The 17,138-nt window shown below is 37.2% G+C and overlaps 1 protein-coding gene across 1 annotated transcript in view; it reads left to right on the top strand.

The window, feature by feature from the left end:
- The window catches only part of PDZD8 (PDZ domain containing 8), an 80,369-nt gene that overhangs the window by 21,857 nt on the left and 41,374 nt on the right, over positions 1 to 17,138 (top strand). The window contains exon 2 of the mRNA XM_069567617.1: positions 5,617 to 5,742. Within this exon, the coding sequence (XP_069423718.1) occupies positions 5,617 to 5,742 (126 nt within the window). The remainder of the gene's footprint in view (positions 1 to 5,616; positions 5,743 to 17,138) is intronic.

Raw genomic sequence — 17,138 nt, 5'->3', positions numbered from 1 at the left:
CCAATGAATATTCAGACTCATTTCCTTTAGAATGGACTAGTTGGATCTCCTTGCTGTCCGGGGGTCTCTCAAGAGTCTTATCCAACACCACAGTTCAAAAGCATCAATTCTTCGGGGCTCAGCTTCCTTTATAGTCCAACTCTCACATCCATACGTGACTACTGAAAGAACCATACCTTTGACTAGACAGACCTTTGTTGGTAAAGTAACGTCTCTGCTTTTTAATATGCTATCTAGGTTGGTCATAACTTTTCTTCCAAGGAGCAAGCGTCTTTTAATTTCATGGCTGCAGTCACCATCTGCAGTGATTTTGGAGCCCCCCAGAATAAAGTCTGTCACTGTTTCCCCATCTGTTTGTCATGAAGTGATGGGACTGGATGCCATGATGTTAGTTTTCTGAATGTTGAGCTTTAAGCCAACTTTTTCACTCTCCTCTTTCCCTTTCATCAAGAGGCTCTTTATTTCTTAGCTTTCTGCCATAAGGGTGGTGTCATCTGCATATCTGAGGTTATTGATATTTCTCCCGGCAATCTTGATTCCAGCTTGTGCTTCCTCCAGCTCAGCATTTCTCATGATGTACTCTGCATATAAGTTAAATAAGCAGGGTGACAATATACAGCCTTGACGTCCTCCTTTTCCTATTTGGAACCAGTCTGTTGTTCCATGTCCAGTTCTAACTGTTGCTTCTTGACTTGCATCCAGATTTCTCAGGAAGCAGGTCAGGTGGTCTGGTATTTTCCATGGTTTGTTTGGATCCACACAGTCAAAGGCTTTGGCATAGTCAATAAAACAGGTAGATGTTTTTCTGGAACTCGCTTTTCCCATGATCCAACGGATGTTGGCAATTTGATCTCTGGTTCCTGTGCGTTTTCTAAATCCAGCTTGAACGTCTGAAAGTTCACGTACTGTTGAAGTCTGGCTTGGAGAATTTTGAGCGTTACTTTACTAGCATGTGAGATGAGTGCAGTTGTGCAGTAGTTTGAGCATTCTTTGGCATTGCCTTTCTTTGGGATTGGAATAAACACTAATCTTTTCCAATCCTGTGGCCACTGCTGAGTTTTCCAAATTTTTTGGCATATTGAGTGCAGCACTTTCACAGCATCATCTTTTAGGATTTGAAATAGCTCAACTGAAATTCCATCACCTCCACTAGCTTTGTTTGTAGGGATGCTTCCTAAGGCCCACTTGACTTTGCATTTCAGGGTGTCTAGCTCTAGGTCAGTGATCACACCATTGTGATTATCTTGGTCATGAAGATCTTTTTTTATAGTTCTTCTGTGTATTGTTGCCACCTCTTCTTAATTAATATCTTCTGCTTCTGTTAGGTCCATACCATTTCTGTTCTTTATTGTGCCTGTCTTTGCATGAAATGTTTGCTTGGGAAGACAAAAGGAAGGTATAGAAGTAGCCTGCTTCATTGTTTAGATTCCTTTATGAGCTTGAGCAACTAAAGACTTGAACTAAAAGTTTTGAAAACCAAGTGTTCTTTGAAAGTGTGTGGATTCTGTTTATTAACTTGTGAACAAGTGGCTTTTGTTTTGTTTTGTTGAAGTATAGTTTAATTTGCAGCGTTGTGTTAATTACTGCTATACAGCAAAGTGACTGAGTTATACACACATATATTAATACGTTCTTTTTCATATTCTTTTCCATTATGGTTTATCACAGAATGTTGACTATAGTTCCCTGTGCTATACAGTAGGACCTAGATGTTTATCCATTCTATATGTTAAAACTTACATGTGTTAACCCCAACCTCCAACTTTATCCCTCTCCCAAATCCCTCCCCCTTGGCAACCACCAGGCTGTTCTCTGTGTCCTTGATTTTTCATGGATAGGTTCATTTGTGTCATATTTTAGATTCTTCAGGGACTTCCCAGGTGGTTCAGTGGTTAATGAAGGGGTCCCTGGTTCAAGACCTGGTTGGGAAACTAAGATCCCACATGCTGCGTGACTTGGCCTTAAAAAAGAAACAGTGGAAACGGTGGCTGACTTTATTTTTGGGGGCTCCAAAATCACTGCAGATGTTGACTGGAGCCATGAAATTAAGACGCTTACTCCTTAGAAGGAAAGTTATGACCAACCTAGACAGCATATTAAAAAGCAGAGACGTTACTTTGTCAACAAAGGTCCGTCTAGTCAAGGCTATGGTTTTCCAGAGGTCATGTATGGATGTGAGAGTTGGATTATAAAGAAAGCTGAGTGCCAAAGAATTGATGCTTTGAACTGTGATGTTGGAGAAGACTCTTGAGAGTCCCTTGGACTGCAAGGAGATCCAGCCAGTCCATCTAAAGGAAATCAGTCCTGGGTGTTCATTGGTAGGACTGATGTTGAAGCTGAAACTCCAATACTTTGGCCACCTGATGCAAAGAGCTGACTCATTTGAAAAGACCCTGATGCTGGGAAAGATTGAGGGCAGGAGGAGAAGGGGATGACAGAGGATGAGATGGTTGGATGGCATCACTAACTCAATGAACATGGGTTTGGGTGGACTCCAGGAGTTAGTGATGGACAGGGAGGCCTGGCGTGCTGCAGTTCATGGAGTTGCAAAGAGTCAGACACGATTCAGCAACTGAACTGAACGGATAAGTTATATTACATGGTATCTGTCTTTCTCTTTCTGACTTACTTCACTTAGTACGATAATCTCTAGCTGCATCTGTTGACCTGTGCTGCTGCAAATGGCATTATTTTGTTCTTTTTTATGGCTGAATAATATTTCATTGTATGTGTGTAGCACATCGTCTTTATTCATTCATCTGTCTGTGGACGTGTAGAGATTGTTTCCCTGTCTTGGCTGTTGTGAATAGTGCTACTGTGAACATAGGGGTGCATGTATTTTTCTGAATTATAGTTTTGTCTGGATATATGCCCAGGAGTATGATTGCTGGATCATATGGTAATTCTGTTTTTAGTTTTCTGAGGAACCTCTCTGTTGTTTTCTAGAGTGACTATGACCACACCAACTTACATTACCACCAACCAGGTAGGAGGGTTCCCTTTTCTCCATACCCTCCCCAGCATTTTTCGTTTGTAGACTCTTTAATAATGGCTATTCTGACCAGTTTGAGGTAGTACCTCATTGTAATAATTTTGATTTGCATTTCTTTGATAATTAGTGATGTTGAGCATCTTTTCATGTGCTTACTGGCCATCTGTATTTATTCTTTGGAGAAATGTCTTTTTAGATCTTCTGCCCATTTTTATTTTGGGCTATTTTCTTGTTCAGTTGTATGAATTGTTGGTATATTTCAGAAATTAAGCCCGTGTCAGTTGCATCATTTGCAAATATTTTCCCCCGATCTGTAGGTCATCTTTTTGTTTTGTTTATTTATGTATTTATTTTTGCTGTACAAAAGCTTATAAGTGTGATTAGGTTCTATTTGTTTATATTTATTTCTATTGCCTTGGGAGGTTGACCTATGAAAATACTGGTATGATTTATGTCAGAGAATGTTTTGCCTATGTTCTCTTCTCGGAGTTTTACGGTGTCATGTCTTAAAGTCTTTAAGTCATTTTGATTCTGTTTTTGTGAATGATGAGAGGGTGTTGAACAAGTAGCTTTATCCCACTGTTTAGTGTGCTATTTTTAAATGGAATACATTTTTTAAATTTTGGTTTATTTTTGTGTAGAAATCCTTTCAGCAACACCCCTAGAAGTATTAATAAACCCAAATTAGATTTTACTGCTTGTGACATTGAAGTCACACACCTGTGAGAAATTTCTTAATTGAATTTTAGCTTTATATTTGACAAGAAGAGGTAATTCATGGAGCAGCTGTGATTTAGCACCTGGATTATTCAAAGTTGCTAGTGTATATAGTGCTTTTTGCGATTTTTTTGTTTTTAATAGAGTGACTGTAACATGTTCTTCAGGAGTCATAAGGCTTATTAAAAACACTCAGCTACCACATCATCTGTCATTTCTATGATAGATGTAGTTTCTAACTTTTTTTCCTCTCAGAAATTTGGTGCCAGTCTGTCTGAATCAAATAACTTAAGTGGAAATTAAGAAACTAAAGGGGCCTTTCTGCTTTCCATCCATTTCAGAAACAGAAGAGCACTGAGCGTTGTCTGTGTGCCTGCTCACCTTTCCCTGAGAAGTGCCTTTCTTTACTCCTGTTTTAGCGGGCAACCGTAAAATAGTATTTCTCTCCCTCTAACAATCTTTTTTAGTATAAACTGTTGAGGGCCATTCATATTTTCTTAATGTTTGTTTCATTTTTAATGTTGGATTTTTATAAACCAGATCGATACATGCTTCAGTCCTGATGGTATGTGTGAGGGGTTAGATAATTGTGAGACCAGATTATATCTGAGACTTCAAGGCATAAATGCCCAGCAATTTTTAAATCACCATAAGATAAAGAAGAATGAAAGCAGTGTGTGTGGTCTACCATGATTCAGGACCTAAATCTGGTTGTTTAGGATTTGAGTAGGCTTTGAGGGATAGGGGAAACCTTCACTTTGTGCAAAAGGCTTGAAAGCAGGAATACACATGCCATCTTCTGGGTTCATGAGGTGACTACTCTTCGAGATTGGAAAGTTTCTATTAAGGAAAAATGCTATTGGAAAGATTGGTTTTGGTAGACCTTGAATATGAAACCAAGGACTTTTGACTATCTTTTATATTGTATGGTTAGTGAGAAGGCATAAAGCTTTTGAGCAGGCAGATGTCATACCTAGTGACAGCAAGTAGGGTTAATTGAAAACTATAGACCCTCACCTCCAATTTTCTCTTATTTTCTTTGTCCTTTGCTTAAATGGAAAAGTACGAATTATGTGTCAAAGTAAAGATTTTTAAAGCTGCAGTTTGTAACTCACCACAAGCATCTCCATAAAAACCTAGAGTATTAACAACGAACACATAAAGACCTGAATAATTCATAGGTAATGGAAGTGTTTGTTTATAAACACTACATAATGGAAGTGTTACGTAGTTTGAGCTTTGATGAAGTAAGAATAGCTTGAATTCTGGTTGTGCTACTCACCATGTAATGTTGAACAAATTCTTTAATCTTTCTAACCCTCACTTCATCTGGAAAGGGAAGCTAGTAATATTGCCCACTCAGGATTGTGAGCATGAATAAGATACAAAGCATAAATAAGATACAAAGCATGTAAAGCTCTTTGCACACTGCCTGGCAAATAGTAAACATCTCTGTTAAATACCTTTGCTGCTGTTAATTGTTGTTGTGTTATTATTTATCATTATCTAGTACTAATCACTATCCAGTTATATTGTTTCCATGGAACAGCGCATTCTGAATTTTGATCTTGTTACTGTAGGAACAAGATCCCATCTGGTCCAGAAAGAATCTCTCTCCTCCCCACTCAAGTTTCAGAGCCCACTGGTTGGCCTTAGATTTTCTTTAACTTTCTTCCCGGAGTCCTGCCTGGTCGGTGAGGTCATGCCAGAAAAACCAGGAAGTTTTGACTGCCGCAAAGAAAGCACCATTTGCAGCCAGTTATGCGGGAGAGTGGTAAACTTTGGTTTTATAATTTAAGTATTAGGTGTTTTGCTTTGTGTTGTTTCCTACAGGTAGGTTTTGTTACTATGCTTTAAAGTGTGGTGTTTATTATTCAGAAATTTAGACTTATCTTTACTTTCGTCAGGTATAAGCCTTTTTTCCCGTTCCAAACCTTGCAAGGATTTGAAGACGACGACGAAGAGCTTATCCATATACAACAATGGGCACTTACTGAAGGCCGCCTTAAAGTTACATTGCTAGAATGTAGCAGGTATGTTCTTTGTTATTATTACTACCTTAGAGGAAAGAAGGTATACCAAAAGTGCACTTGAGCAGTATTTGTGCTTGTTCCCCTCTGTGTTAATTTATATTATATTATCTGTAAATTCTTTAGTGGTAAATTTCATAAGAGTAGTCCTTTCCAACTTATGGAAAATATAAACAATATTTTAGAAAGCATGCTAATGGGGGGAATCATTCATCCTGCACTAATTTCCAGACTTCTTAGATACATAATGCTCTGTTGGCATATTTCTTACTACCTGTTAGAAAGCTGTTCATAGCATAACAGTTTGGAAAATTGTTTTTGATAATTAAAAATACCCTGGAAAGTTGCAAAACCAGACTTGTAAACCCTTGTGATTCTTAAATTTTGAGCTGGAAGGGAATCTCAGAAATAATCTGGCCCAGCCTCTTTATTTTTCCATCCCTATAGTCTAAGCTGTGTTTATACGTTGCTTGAACTACTTACTACATTAGCCTCCTTCCTTATCTCCTAACACTGGTTACCAATATGACAAGCAGAATAAGCTTTTCAAAATGCTTGTCCTTTTCCTACTTAAAATTCTCTTAATGGCTTCCCCATTCCCCTTAGACTGTAGACCCAAATCACTACCATGACATGCATGCCCCTCTTTACTTCTCCAGTTTCTTTTTGTACTCAGCCCCTCACTCACAGTGCTTCAGCCAAATAGGCCTTCCTAAGAGAAGAGGATGGCAGATATTTCCTCTAAAGTGCCAGATATGTAAATTGTCTAGGCTTTGGCATTCGCATGGTTTCTTTTGCAATTACTCAACTCTGCCTTGTAGTAAGAAAGCAGTCATAGATATGACAGTAGGCAAATGAATGGGCCTGACTTGACTGTGTAAGCATAACACTGTATTATATGAATTTTATAATTTTTGTGTGTCATAAAGTTCTTTTGATTTTTTTTTTTAACCATTTAAAAATGTGGAAACCATTGGTAGCCCACAGGCCATAGAAAAACAAACAGTGAACTGGATTTGGTCCATGGACCATAGTTTGCCATTCCCAGCCTTAGATATTTAAACATACCAAGCTCCTTGTGTCTATTGCTTGTGGCTTTTAATCACTAGCTATTGTTGTCTCCTTTGCTCACGATTCTCTTACTGCATCTGAGATACTGCTCACCTAAAGCCTTGGGTCAGTCTTGGACCCAAGACTATGAAGGCATCAAGAGAGTATGGTAAGGCATTATTTAGGTCATGTTGAATTGAGATCAGTGATACGAAGAAAAACATGACAATTGTGAAGTATATGTATCCTACTTTACTTTAATAAGGACCTGTATAACAAAGAATATATAAGAAACCAATAAAGATTTTTATGGGGAAAAGGTGGAGGAAACTGGGTTAATGATGCTGGACAGGGGTGAAGGTGAGAGCCAAACTTCTCACTATAAACTTTTTTTGTACTGTTTGTTTTTTGTGACTGTTATCACCTTGTCAAAAAATATAAATAAAGACCAGTATTTCTGGAGAGTTGAAGGACAAAGCCTGGATAGTTCATGTTCTTATGTTAGTCCTTGTAAGCTTGGGTTATATAGTGCCAGCACCTTTTCCCGGGTGACAGCTTAATCTTGGAAACAAGCACGCTGTCTCAATAGTTTTTAGTCACTGTGGTTACACACCTGACCGTGTAAAGTTACTTAGTGTTGTGGTGCTGAGTATTATTCACGTGGTTTAAGGCGTACGTAAAATTGTTACTGGAGGAGAGAATAAATTATTGTTTTCAACTCATCCTTGCTTTTTTGTCTTTGTGTTGAGAAGTTGAAACATTCATCTCATTTTTATTAAAATCTTTTTTACATTATTTTCCTCTAAACATTTTTGTTACTATAAAAAAAGAACTCTCAATTCATATAGCGTCCAAGTTTCTAGAATTCACACTAAAGGAAATATACTATTGTAATCTCAGTATTTTAAGTTTTCTCCCTACTGAATATAAATTCATCTTGTGTGGTTTATTGTAATTTCTAAAACAGAAAATGACACTCTAGAAAAAACAGAAGAACGAATAATAATGCCCCCCTTTTTGGAGGAAGAACAAAAAAATGCTTTTCGTTTATTTCAATTTTGGAAGCTTAAGGCTTAAGAGCTCTTAAGATATTTTTACCATGACTACTTCACTTAGTGATGTGAAAAGTAGTTGTTCAGTTGCTAAGTAGCATCCGACTCTTTGTGACCTCATGGACTGTAGCATGCCAGTCTCCTCTGTCCTCCACTATCTCTTGGAGTTTGCTCAGATTCAGGTCCATTGAGTCGGTAATGCTATCTAACCATCTCATCTTTTGCCACCCACTTCGCCTTTTGGCTTCAATCTTTCCCAGCTTTAGGGTTGTTTCCAATGAGTCAGCTCTTTACATCAGATGGCCAAAGTATTAGAGCTTCAACTTCAGCATCAGTCCTTCCAATGAATATTCAGTGTTGATTTCCTTTAGGATTGACTGGTTTGATCTCCTTGCTGTCCAAGGGTCTCTCAAGAGTCTTCTCCAACACCACAGTTCAAAAGCATCAATTCTTTGGCACACAGCCTTCTTTATGGTCCAACTCTCACATCCATACATGACTACTGGAAAAACCATAGTTTTGACTACATGGACCTTTGTCGGCAAAGTGATATCTTTACTTTTTATTTTTTATTTAATATAAATTTATTTATTTTAATTGGAGGCTAATTACTTTACAACATTGTATTGGTTTTACTATACATCAACATGACTCTTTGCTTTTTAATCTTTGCTTTATAATATGGTGTCTAGGTTTGTCATAACTTTCCTTCCAAAGAGCAAGCATCTTTTAATTTCATGGCTGCAGTCACCGTCAGCAGTGATTTTGGAGCTCAAGAAAATAAAATCTGTCACTACTACTCTTCCCTTTCTGCTTGCCATGACATGATGGGACCTTGATTTTAGTTTTTTTGAATGTTGAGTTTCAAGACAGCTTTTCCACTCTCCTCTTTCACCCTCATGAAGAGTCTCTTTAGTTCCTCCTTACTTCCTGCCATTAGAATAGTATCATCTGCATATCTGAGGTTGTTGACATTTCTTCTGGCAATCTTGATTCCAGCCTGTGATTCATCCAGCCCAGCATTTCACATGGTGTGCTCTGCACAGAAGTTGACAATATACAGCCTTGTTGTACTACTTTTCCAATTTTGAACCAGTGAGTTCCATGTCTGGTTGTAATTGTTACTTCTTGACCTGCCTACAGGTTTCTCAGGAAACAGGTTAAGATGGTCTGGTACTCCTATCTCTTAAAGAATTTTCCACAGTTTGTTGTGATCCACATAGTCAGAGGCTTTAGCACAGTCAATGAAGCAAAAGTAGATATTTTTCTGGAACTCCCTTGCTTTCTCCATGATCCAGCAAATGTTGGCAATTTAATCTCTGGTTCCTCTGCCTCTTTGAAACCCAGCTTCATGTGAAAATATTTGAAACAAATAGAAGAACGTTTTAGAATGATCAGATTTTTGAAAGAGCATAAACCAGTTAAGATTAGAACATGTCTGTAGACCACTTGTATGTATACAAAATTGTTCTAAATTAGCATGCTATCATGATTCAAAGTTTCTTGGGTTTTTAACATTTAGGCATGCGTGTTCACACTTCTCCTACTTGAGACCTATTTAAACATGTCCAAGTTGTTACAGTGTCATAGGGATAGCTTAGTATTATCATGTTCGTTCATGCTTAGTCTCTTAAGTTGTGTCAGCCCATGGACTGCAGCCTGCCAGGGTCCTCTGTCCATGCGCTTCTCTAGGCAAAAACACTAGAGTGGTTTGCCATTTCCTCCTGCAGAGGATCTTCCCAATCCAGGGGTCAAACCTGCATCTGCTGCGTCTCCTGCATTGGCAGGCGGATTCTTTACCACTGAGCCACCTGGGAAGCCCAATGTTGTTATAGTTTTAATTTAATATAATATATTTTTTTAATTTTTATCTTTTGGTTGCCCTGGGTCTTCATTGCTGCACACGTGCTTTCTCTAGCTGCTGTGAGAGGGGCTACTCTTTGTGGCAGTGCAAAGGCTTCTGATTGTGGTGGCTTTTGTTGTGGAACAAAGGCTCTGGGCACGTGGCCTTCAGTAGTTGCATCACACAGGCTCAGTAGTTGTGGCCTGTGGGATCTAGAGCACAGACTCAGAAGTTGTGGCACATGGGCTTCCGTAGCGTGTGGAATCCTCCTGGACCAGGGATTGAACTCATGTCCCCTGCATTGACAGGTAGATTCTTATCCACTCTGCCACCAGGGAAATCCCCTAGCTTAATATTCTTTTAAATGTTTGTTTCTTAAGCATTTTTGAACTTGATCTTGAATCAAGTAAAATATAACTTTAATAATGTTTTCCCAAAATCCAGGAAAGGATCATACTCATCACCCACAGACAGTGATGGCTTTCTGCAAGGATTTCTTTGTTTTCTTAAACTTTATTTTGAAATAATAAAATGGTTGGTTCTCTGTGAGGATTTTTTTCTTTCTTAACTTTATTTTTAATTTCAGACTGCCAGAAGTCTGTGTGAAGATTTACCAAACTTAGCTGTTGTAATTTAAGAGTCAATTTTGCCAAAGAGGAAACAAGTTAGAAGTATTAATAGACAGCCCTTTACTGAAAATAGTGGAGTTGTACAGCTTTATGCTTCAGAAGGCAACGCGAAGTAGAAATAATCCTGACTTTTGAGTTACAAGTGCTATGTTCACATCCTGGCGTTACGGTTTTACTGTTAGTTACATGTTCTTGGGCAAGTTACACATCTGTAAAAATGGACAAGTGTGCTGCTTTGCTGGTAATTGTGATCAGAGATAGGTAAATAAACTATAGTGCCTGTTGCTGCTGCTAAGTCGCTTCAGTTGTGTCTGACTGTGGGCAGCCCTATGGACAGCAGCCCACCAGGCTCCTCTGTCCACGGGATTCTCCAAGCAAGAGTACTGGAGTGGGTTGCCGTTACTACACACTAAGGCTTCAGTAGATGTAACTTCTGTTCTTATGCCTTGATATAATCATTCTCATGTTTATCAAGAAAAAAGTAAATCTTTATAGAAAACTGGGTTTTTTGGACATTTACTTGTGAGAACTGGAATTTGAATTTCATTTATTTGAAAGGATCTTGCACCGTGAAGGGAAGTTGTTTTCTAATTATATGAAATACAGTTTTGAATTTCCCAAATAAAGCTTGGGAATGGAAACATAATTGTGTTTGTAAAAATTGGTTCTTATACCTTGCTTTTATCAAATGTTTTAGAAAGCAAACAGTCATTCTGAAGTTGCCTTTTTTTTTTTTTGCATTGACTAAAGTTAGTTTTTTAATCACAGAAGATCTCAATGCTGTGTTTGTAGTACTGCTATTAGAAGACTAAATTATTTCACATTAGTGTTGCAGTCACTAAGATTATTAAGATTATTTTTATAGTTCAGCTTCTAAGAGGATTTTAGATACTTTGCAAAAGAAAATAATATTCCCATGTGCAGTTAAATAGAAGATAAATTAGATTTAAAAAAACAGCCTTGTAGAAAAGAGGTCAGTTTTCTGGAGAAGGAAACTTGATAGGTTTCTTAGTTTTTAATCTCTTGATAAACCCTGCCTGCTTTTCAGGGGAGGAGAGAATGGTTAAATTCTTTACCATGCTTAATTATTTTGGTGCCTAAATTTTCTCAGATGTAGCTTCTTGGAGCCTCTTCAAACTGGCTCCTATATGCTTGTGACATGACCTTGTCTTTTTTCTTTGCTTTTCTTTTTCTTGCTGCTGCTTCTTGAAAACTGGGCATTGGAAATAATGAGTTGTAGAAACTCTGGATTCTGTTATATTCTGGAATGATTGATGTTATGTTCTAGAGGGCAGTTGGCTTTCCTGTCCTCGTCTCCTTACCCTTCCCGCCTTTCCATCTTCCCAGCAGCAGCGTGTTTCCGCTCTCTGTTTTGTCTTCCCACTGCTGCCGTGTTAGACTGGTGTCCCAGAGTCTCCTCCTGTATATAGCAGTCAGCCAAGGATTTGAGCAGAGATGGAACTTACCCTCTCCGTGGTTTCTTTGCTCGTAGGGGTCACCCCATAATTTCTAGCTGCTCTGTCGGCTTTGCACTCCATCCTCTGATAGTTAAAACCCATAAAGCTTCAACTTTCTGCTGCATGAACTATACCACCATTTTCCTGCAGCTCTAGCCCTGAGCTATGTAAACCCCAAGCTAGTAATTTGTACTCCTTCTTGAAATTTTTTGAAATTAGACTGTCCTCTGGCTTCTCTCTGCTTTGGAAAGGTTTTCATTGCCTTTAAATGTGTTTTTACAATTCTTTTTATCCACTTTTTATACTGCAGTCTGTTGGAGAGTTTGTGTGACCACTTTACCACTATCACCTGAAGTACTGTTCACCTGGTTTTGTTGTAGATGTTGTTGACAGGTTTTGCCTTTGTTTTCCTGATTGTTCTCTGTGCTTTTATGGGAAGATTTTGGAACCATGCTATCACTACACCATCCTTCTAGAACCAGAAATACATATTTTTACTTAGATTTTTATAAGACAAAGGGAAGGGTTTAATCATGTGATTAAACAATTTTGAAATAAAAGTAGCTGATCTTGTTTCTTCTATTAGAGGCAGCTGAAATAAAAATTTGGCAGAAGTAATTAATACTTTTAAGTAGCATTATATCCATATTATATAGTGAAGTACTTAGTTCTTCCATGGAGAAGGCTATTAACATGGAGCTTTGAAATTCATTTCAAATTCATGAGCTATTTAAAAAGTTAAAACCAAAGATATAATTCTAGCTTACATTTGTCTGTAATCTTCCGTTTATTTTAGGATTGAGTTTGAGTACATTCACTTGTTTATTTTTGACTCGAGTGGTAACTTAAAAAAAATTATCTGCAGTAAATAATTTTATTTTATTTATTTTTTTTTTCTTTCTTTTTTTTTTTATTTTTTTAATTTTTAGTTTTTTATTTTTTAAATTTTAAAATCTTTAATTCTTACATGCATTCCCAAACATGAACCCCCCTCCCACCTCCCTCCCCAGAACATCTTTCTGGGTCATCCCCATGCACCAGCCCCAAGCATGCTGCATCCTGCGTCAGACATAGACTGGCGATTCAATTCACATGATAGTATACATGTTAGAATGTCATTCTCCCAAATCATCCCACCCTCTCCCTCTGAGTCCAAAAGTCCGTTATACACATCTGTGTCTCTTTCCCTGTCTTGCATACAGGGTCGTCATTGCCATCTTCCTAAATTCCATATATATGTGTTAGTATACTGTATTGGTGTTTTTCTTTCTGGCTTACTTCACTCTGTATAATCGGCTCCAGTTTCATCCATCTCATCAGAACTGATTCAAATGAATTCTTTTTAACGGCTGAGTAATACTCCATTGTGTATATGTACCACAGCTTTCTTATCCATTCATCTATCTGCAGTAAATAATTTTAAATATTAACTTTCCCCTTCTGAGTAGTTGGTAAATAGATGTACCTTATAGTCTGTATTTACTTTAATATTTGACAGTTTTATCTTTTTTCAAAAGAGAAAATATCTAGCTAAATTTGAATATATTTGGGGGCATGATACCTTTATTGTTATTAATAGCATTTACTTATTATCTACAATATACATATATATATATAGTAGGTACTTCGCATTCATTATTTCAGTCCTCAGAACATCTTCATGAGATTAGTAATATATCTGTTTTATAGATGAAGAACTGAGATCCACAAGTTACTTGCTTAAAATCACATAGCTGGAATTTGAAGCTAAGTTTGTTTGACTTCAAAATCCTTCACTCATTCTATCTTCATAGTCTTTTTTTTTCTTTAGCTTGCTGAAGAAAGTTTTGATTCTTAAATTTTTCATATTGTGTTAGAAGTATATAAATTTTGGAATTTTTTAAAAAATCTGTTTGAAGGCAAGTCATTTTTTAAATTACCTTTTCAGGAAGATCTTGAGATATAGAAATGTGTATTAATAATGAAGCATCATTTATATAAAGGCTGGAGGAGAGATAAAAGGAAATTAGCTCAAACATGAGATATTTAATTTTGTTTAAGGGAAAACTTCCACTCAAAGTGAGCTGTTGAAAAACAGAAGAATTACTTGGCACTGTTGCTGAATATAATTCCTAGAGTTTTTTTTTAAAAGCTATGTGGATCTGTAACAATGATGGTCTGTAACTCTGAATTTGGACATATAACTCTACAAGATAAACTGAATTCCTAGAGATCTTATGCCTATGCCTGTATTTATTTAACTGTTTAAGTTCCTCTAGCAGTAAGAGATAAATAAAATAAAATAACTGAATGATTTCCCTTTGTTTCTATACACTTCTCTGGGGTATAATTAAGTAATCTTCCTGTAGTTAGGTTGTTTTTGACTAGAAGCAGGCTTCTCAGAAGATGCTAAATTTGGAGTTCACTTGCCCTAGGTTTATGTAGGTATTCTTTTCTCCCCCCGCTTCCTCTTCCCTAAGATTATTGTGTTGGAAATAGTATTGTTTCTTTTGTAATTGTATAGGCATAGTTCCAGAGCACCACAACATGACGATAAAGCAAATCACATGAATGTTTTGGTTCCCCAGTACAAATAAAAGTTATGTTTACACTAGACTGTAGTCTATTAAGTGTGTGATAGTATTATGTCTAGAAAAATGTACATACCTTAATTATAAAAGACTTGACTACCAAACGATGCTCACCATCATATGAGCCTTCAGCGAGTCATAAACTCTTTGCTGGTGGATAATCTTGCCTTCATATTGATGGCTCCCGTGACTTACCAAGTGTGGTGGTTGCTGAAGGATGAGATGGCATGGTAATTTCTTAAAGTAAGACAACAGAGAAATTGGCTGCATTGATTGACTCTTCCTTTCATAGACGATTTCTCTGTAGCATGCAGTTCTGCTTGATAGTATTTTACTCACAGCAGAACTTTTTTCAAAACTGGAGTCAGTGCTCTCAAATCCTGCCACTGTTTTATCAGTAAAGTTTATGTAATAATCTAAATCCTTTGTTGTCATTTTCAAAAGTCAATTGAGTTTGAAACAGTAAATGCTTGAGAGGATGTGGAGAGAAGGGAATTCTCCTACACTGTTGGTGGGAATGTAAATTGGTATAGTCACTATGGGGAACAGAATGGAGGTTCCTTAAAAAACTAAAAATAGAGCTACCATATGACCCCGCAATCCCACTCGCCAACATATACTTGGAGAAAAACATGATGTGAAAGGATACATTCACCCCCATGTTCAGCGCAGCACTATTTACAGTAGCCAAGACATGGAAGCAACTTAAATGTCCATTGACAGAGGAATGAAATAAGATGTGGTACGTATATTCAGTAGAATATTACTCAGCCATTAAAAAGAATGAAATCATGCCATTCGCATCAACATGGATGGACCTCGAGATTGTCATACTGAGTGAAGTAAGTCAGAGAAGGAAAAATATCATGTGACATTCCTTATATGTGGAATCTAAAAAGAAATGAGACATGAACTTAACAAAACAGAGACTCGCAGAATGAACTTAGGGTTGCCAGGGGGAAGGGATACTTAGGGAGTTTGGCATGAACCCAAACACACTGCTATGTTTAAAGTAGATAATCAACAACTACCTACTGTGTTTAGCACAGGGAACTCTGCTCAGTGTTAGGTGGCAGCCTGGATGGGAGGGGAGTTTGGGGAAGAATGGATACATGTATATGTATGGCTGAGTCCCTTCTCTGTCCACCTGAAACTATCACTGCATTGTTCAACTGAAATAAAAGGTACATTAACAGATTTTTTTTAAGTCAAACAAGTTTGCCTTCTTCATGGTGCTCCAAAATAATTACATAATAGCATCAAGGGTCATTCATCATAGATCACCATAACAAATATAATGATATTGAAAAATTTGAGATACTCTGAGAATTAACAAAACGTGACACAGACACAGAGTGAGCAAATGATGTAGGAAAAATGGTATTGATAGACTTTCTTGCTCAATGCAAGGTTGTCACAAACCCTCAATTTCTAAAAATTGTAATATTTATAAAATAAAGCAAAGAGCAGTAAAGCAAGGCGTGGTAAAACAGGTTTGCTTGTATATCCCTCTACTGCTATTTCATGTAGTAAAACAACGATTTTCATGCTTCTGATATCTGAATAGCAAAAGAACTTCAGAAAATTAAGTACAAACCCAGATGACACAAAGCCAACACTGTTAAAATGCCAGACTCCAAAATATTTCAGTGTGCTGTTGGCATGCTATATACTTAAATATGATACTTTCAGCAAAAGTGAACTGTGAAATGAACTGTGGTCAGAAAAATAAAAATCCAAGGGTATTATATCTGAATTTTCCCTCTCTTTGCACCATGATGCCATAACTGTCAATCAGGTGCTTCTGATGAACTTATTAAAGATACCTGAAGGTGACATTAAGATAACACTTGTTTTCAGAAATTGCTGTTTATAGTATGGATTGCATAGTAAGAGAAATTGAAGGCCCAGAAACAAATTAAGAGGTATTATAGGTTAAAAGTGAGGAACTAAGTTCTTGAAATACATGTATTAGTAGAAACGAAAAGGGACAAATGGTATAACTAGGACAGGATTTAGTGAGTGACAGAATATGTGGGTGGGTGTAGGTAGAAGAAGCCAAGGAATGTTAAGAATTTGAGTCTAGGTGAGTTATGATCTCATTGAACTTTGATTTGGTCAAGTATTGGTTATTTTCTAATATTAGAGGTTATAAAGTTCAAGACAAAGTTTCTCTCTCCAGGACTAGTAGGGGAAATAGTGACACTTGTTTCAGAGGGAGAAGAAGGTACAGCCATCCTCACAGTCTGATTTTAGAACATTTTTGTCCCTGTCACAGAAGCTCCACACTCATTAGCAGTCAATTCCTATTCCCTCTAGTTCTCTTCCCCCAGACCTTATGTAACCAATAGTCTTTTGAATTCTTATTTTTCTGACCACAGTTCATTTCACAGTTCACTTTTGTGGAAGGTATCATATGTAAGTGTATAGCATGCCAACATCACACTGAAATGTTTTGGAGTCTGGCATTTTAACACAGTGTTGGCTTTATGTCATCTGGGTTTGTACTTAATTTTCTCAAATTCTTTTACTATTCAGATATCAGAAGCATGAAAATCGTTTTACTACATGAAATAGCAGTAGAGATACACAAGTATACCTGTTTTACTGCACCTTGCTTTACTGTATTTCATGAATATTACATTTAGAAATTGAGAGTTTGTGACAACCGTACACTGAGTGACAACCCTACACTGAGTGACAACCCTACATTGAGCAAGTCTGTCAACACCATTTTTTCCAACAGCATTTGCTCACTTTGTGTCTACATCATATTTTGTTAATTCTCAGAGTATTTC

The sequence above is a fragment of the Ovis canadensis genome, chromosome 22 (assembly GCF_042477335.2).
Source record: "Ovis canadensis isolate MfBH-ARS-UI-01 breed Bighorn chromosome 22, ARS-UI_OviCan_v2, whole genome shotgun sequence".
NCBI lineage: Eukaryota > Metazoa > Chordata > Mammalia > Artiodactyla > Bovidae > Ovis > Ovis canadensis.
The sequence above is the reverse complement of the archived record's forward strand: the minus strand, read 5'-3'. Positions and strand labels throughout refer to the sequence as shown.